The sequence below is a fragment of the Mesitornis unicolor genome, unplaced genomic scaffold, assembly GCF_000695765.1.
Source record: "Mesitornis unicolor isolate BGI_N332 unplaced genomic scaffold, ASM69576v1 scaffold32061, whole genome shotgun sequence".
NCBI classification, from domain to species: domain Eukaryota; kingdom Metazoa; phylum Chordata; class Aves; order Mesitornithiformes; family Mesitornithidae; genus Mesitornis; species Mesitornis unicolor.
Window position 1 is genome coordinate 648 of NW_010164966.1, and position 3082 is coordinate 3729.

General features: G+C 65.1%; 1 protein-coding gene across 1 annotated transcript in view; it reads right to left on the reverse strand.

The window, feature by feature from the left end:
* RASAL1 (RAS protein activator like 1 (GAP1 like)) overlaps positions 1 to 3082 on the reverse strand; it is a gene marked incomplete at both ends in the record, with an annotated part of 4698 nt that overhangs the window by 629 nt on the left and 987 nt on the right. The window contains 10 exons of the mRNA XM_010194486.1: positions 1 to 66; positions 842 to 979; positions 1067 to 1259; positions 1420 to 1532; positions 1645 to 1709; positions 1866 to 2019; positions 2091 to 2208; positions 2289 to 2377; positions 2481 to 2618; positions 2692 to 2773. The exon at positions 1 to 66 is cut by the window's left edge and continues 97 nt beyond it. Coding sequence (XP_010192788.1) covers positions 1 to 66; positions 842 to 979; positions 1067 to 1259; positions 1420 to 1532; positions 1645 to 1709; positions 1866 to 2019; positions 2091 to 2208; positions 2289 to 2377; positions 2481 to 2618; positions 2692 to 2773 — 1156 coding nt within the window. The remainder of the gene's footprint in view (positions 67 to 841; positions 980 to 1066; positions 1260 to 1419; positions 1533 to 1644; positions 1710 to 1865; positions 2020 to 2090; positions 2209 to 2288; positions 2378 to 2480; positions 2619 to 2691; positions 2774 to 3082) is intronic.

Genomic DNA, 3082 nt, shown 5'->3' on the forward strand with positions numbered 1-3082 from the left:
GGGTCCCATCCACGGCTCCTTCCCCTGGCCCAGCTGCAGCCCCAGGTTGCCGATGCTCTGCAGTGCCTGCTCCACATCAGGAAGAGCTCACGCTGCTGTAACCCCCACGACGTGGGGGACTGCAGAGGGGACCCCTTGCTCTGGCTGCTTCCCTCAACCCAGGGGGCTTGGGAATTTGGGGGGGAAGTGGAAAAGTGGAGCAGCCCATGGGGTCATAGGTCCCAGGCTGTGCCTGACACGTGGTGGTGTGGCCCAGTGACGGGCAGGGCTGGTCTCCAGCAGTGCAGGAAGGTGCCAGTCCATGGTGTGCGGGCAGGAATGGCTCTGCCCTCCTTGGGGACCCATCATTCCATGTCCCTCCTCAGGATTCTCATTCCTCTGCTGGGTCCCCATCCCTCCCCAGGGTCTCTCTGCCTTTCTGGGGTCCCCATTCTTCCCTGGCATCCCCATCCCTTATGGATCTCCATCTGTTCCCAGTGTCCCCATCCCTTCCTGAGGTCTCTGTGCTTTCTGGGGTCCCTCTCTGGAGTCCCAACCCCTCTTGAGAGCCCTGTACCACCCCAGGGTCCCCACCCCTCCCCAGCGTCCCTGCCCTTCCCCAGGGTCTCTGTCCCTCCCTGGGGTCCCCATCTCTCCCTAGTGTTCCCATCTTCCCCGCCCAGGTCCCTATCTCTCTCAGTGTCCCCATTCCTGCCCAGGGGTCCCCATCCCTCCCTGAGGTCCTTGTCCCTCTCCAAGATCTCTATTACTCCCCAAGGTCCCCATCTTTTTCCCCAGGTCTCCATCTCTCCCAGCATCCCCACTGCCCCTGTGTCCCTGTCCCCCCCTGGGCTCCCCACACCTTGGCGAGCAGCAGGAGCGTGCGGCCGGTGCGGGGGTCTGCATGCTGCTCCCGGAGGCTGAAGAGCTTTGGAGTGAGGACGGCGGGGGCGAAGAAGCGGAGGAAGAGGAACCCACTGATAGCAAAGTACCGTACCTCCTGGCCAGGGATGGGGTCGGAGACAGCTCAGGGCTCGGGGCGGTGACCCCGGCGTGTGTGGACCCCCAGCCCCACCTCTTGTCTCACCTTATGCTGTGCTGAGTGGAAGCGCTCCTCCACCCGCCTGCGGAGCTGCTTGAAGGCCACCCGCATGAGGTGGGGACACTTCTCCACCGAGCCCACGATGGCATTGACGATGTCCCCCAGGTAGCCCTGCAGCAGCTCCAGGCTGCTCTCCCGCACCCGCGCTTCCGACAGGGACCCCTTGAACGAGATCCTCCTGCGGGGACACTGCCGCATTAGGGGGCACCTGATGCACAAGAAAGGGCCACCCCGAGTTGGCCAAAAGCCATCAAGGTGACCCACTCGGTACACCGGGATGGAGATAGAGTGGGACGTGCCAGGCGCCGTGTCCCTCCCAGCTGTCCCCACACACTCGCCTGCTGCGGCTCAGCTCCATCTTGCTGGGGTCCAGCTCCACGTACTTCTTCTCCTCGAAGATGCGGTTCACCACCGGCTTCAGGACCTCGTGCAGGTAGGGCAGCCCCACCACCTGCAAGGAACAGGACGTCACCGTCGTCGTCCCCAAACTATTCCCAGACACCCATTGTGCCATTGCACCAGGGCACAGCAGGGACGGCGCTGGTGTCCCCTCCCATGCTCACCTTCATGAACTGCTCCACAGCCTTGGAGGCCAGCGAGTTGGAGCGGAAGAGGGTGTTGGGGTCCGCTGGAAGAGTGCGGAGGCCGTGGCCAGGCAGGCACGGGGCGATGCCCCAGCGGTCCCCACCCCAGGGGACATGCCTTTCTTGCCTCCCCTTTGGTGGCCCCACTTTTCTCCCATGGCGACCTGGAGGGATATTGGCAACCCAGCCCTGACACTTACTGGTCCTGGCCAGCTCGCGAGTGGTGAGGTAGTCCAGGAGGGGCACGGCCAGCCCCTGCCCCAAGAAGACCTTCACCAGCTTGGTGGCCACGTCCTGACGGCTCTCCCCCGAGGTAACCTCCTCCAGGACAGCCAGGGCTGTGACGGCGGGGGCCTGCGGGGACGGCAGGGTGGGCACGGCGAGGTTCCTGCATCCCCAGGGTCCCCCCACCCTGCAGCACTCACCTGGTCTGGGCAGAGGATGGGCTTGGCGAGGAGCTGAATGAGGGGCTGGTAGTAGGGGAGGGGCAGCACCCTGTCCTCCACCAGCCGCACCACCAGCCGCAGGGCACCCAGCTGTCTCCTGCAAGGACACAGAAGGGGCTTGGATGGGTCCTGCACCCCCTGTCATCCATCACTCCACCTCCTGCAGCGTGCACTCACCCGCGATCCTCAGGGATGCTGGGGAAGGGCAGGAGCTGGAACCAGCCCTTGGTGGGGTCTGTGCCGATGGTGTCCAGGGGGAACTCAACCTGGAGGAGCAAGGCAAGGGCTGAATACTGGGGGGTCCCCACTCGTGGTCACCCCAGCCCCCTGCAGCAATGTCCCCATGCCAGCATGCCCTGAGGTCCTCACCCATCCCAAGAAGTCGTTCTTGCCCACGATGTCCCAGTCCCACACCTCCACGCTCAGCACAGCTGCCCCCAGCTCGCCCTCAGGCAGCTCCAACTCCAGTACCTCGTCCCAGTACGGGAAGCGGGTTTTCTTAATCACCTGCTGGGGACAGGGACCGGTGGCCATGGGGGACCAGGTGCCTGCACCTCCACATCCCAGCACCCCCACTCACGGCTGTCTCCACAGTGCGCCCACAGCACGACACCCGGGCAAAGGGGTCCGAGGTGCCCGAGGGGTCCCGGGGGGCCAGGTCTCTGCGGGGAGGTGGGAGTCAGCAGGGGTGCAGGGGGCACCTCCAGCACCGTCCCTGCACCCCTGCGCCCCACCCCATGCCCTGACACCTGTGGGGCAGATGCCAGGGGGATGCTGGTGACGGTGGGTCCCCGTTCCCCATTCCCCAGGGCCCCTGGGTGTCCCTATGACCATCCCGTTGCCTTGGTACCTGCTTTGGTTGCCATGGCAGTGGGATGCTGCCTCTGCAGCCTGACGTCTGGCGGGCGCGTGTGTGGGCACACACGCACACATGCAGAGACGCGCCACATGCGTGCACGCACACACGCACC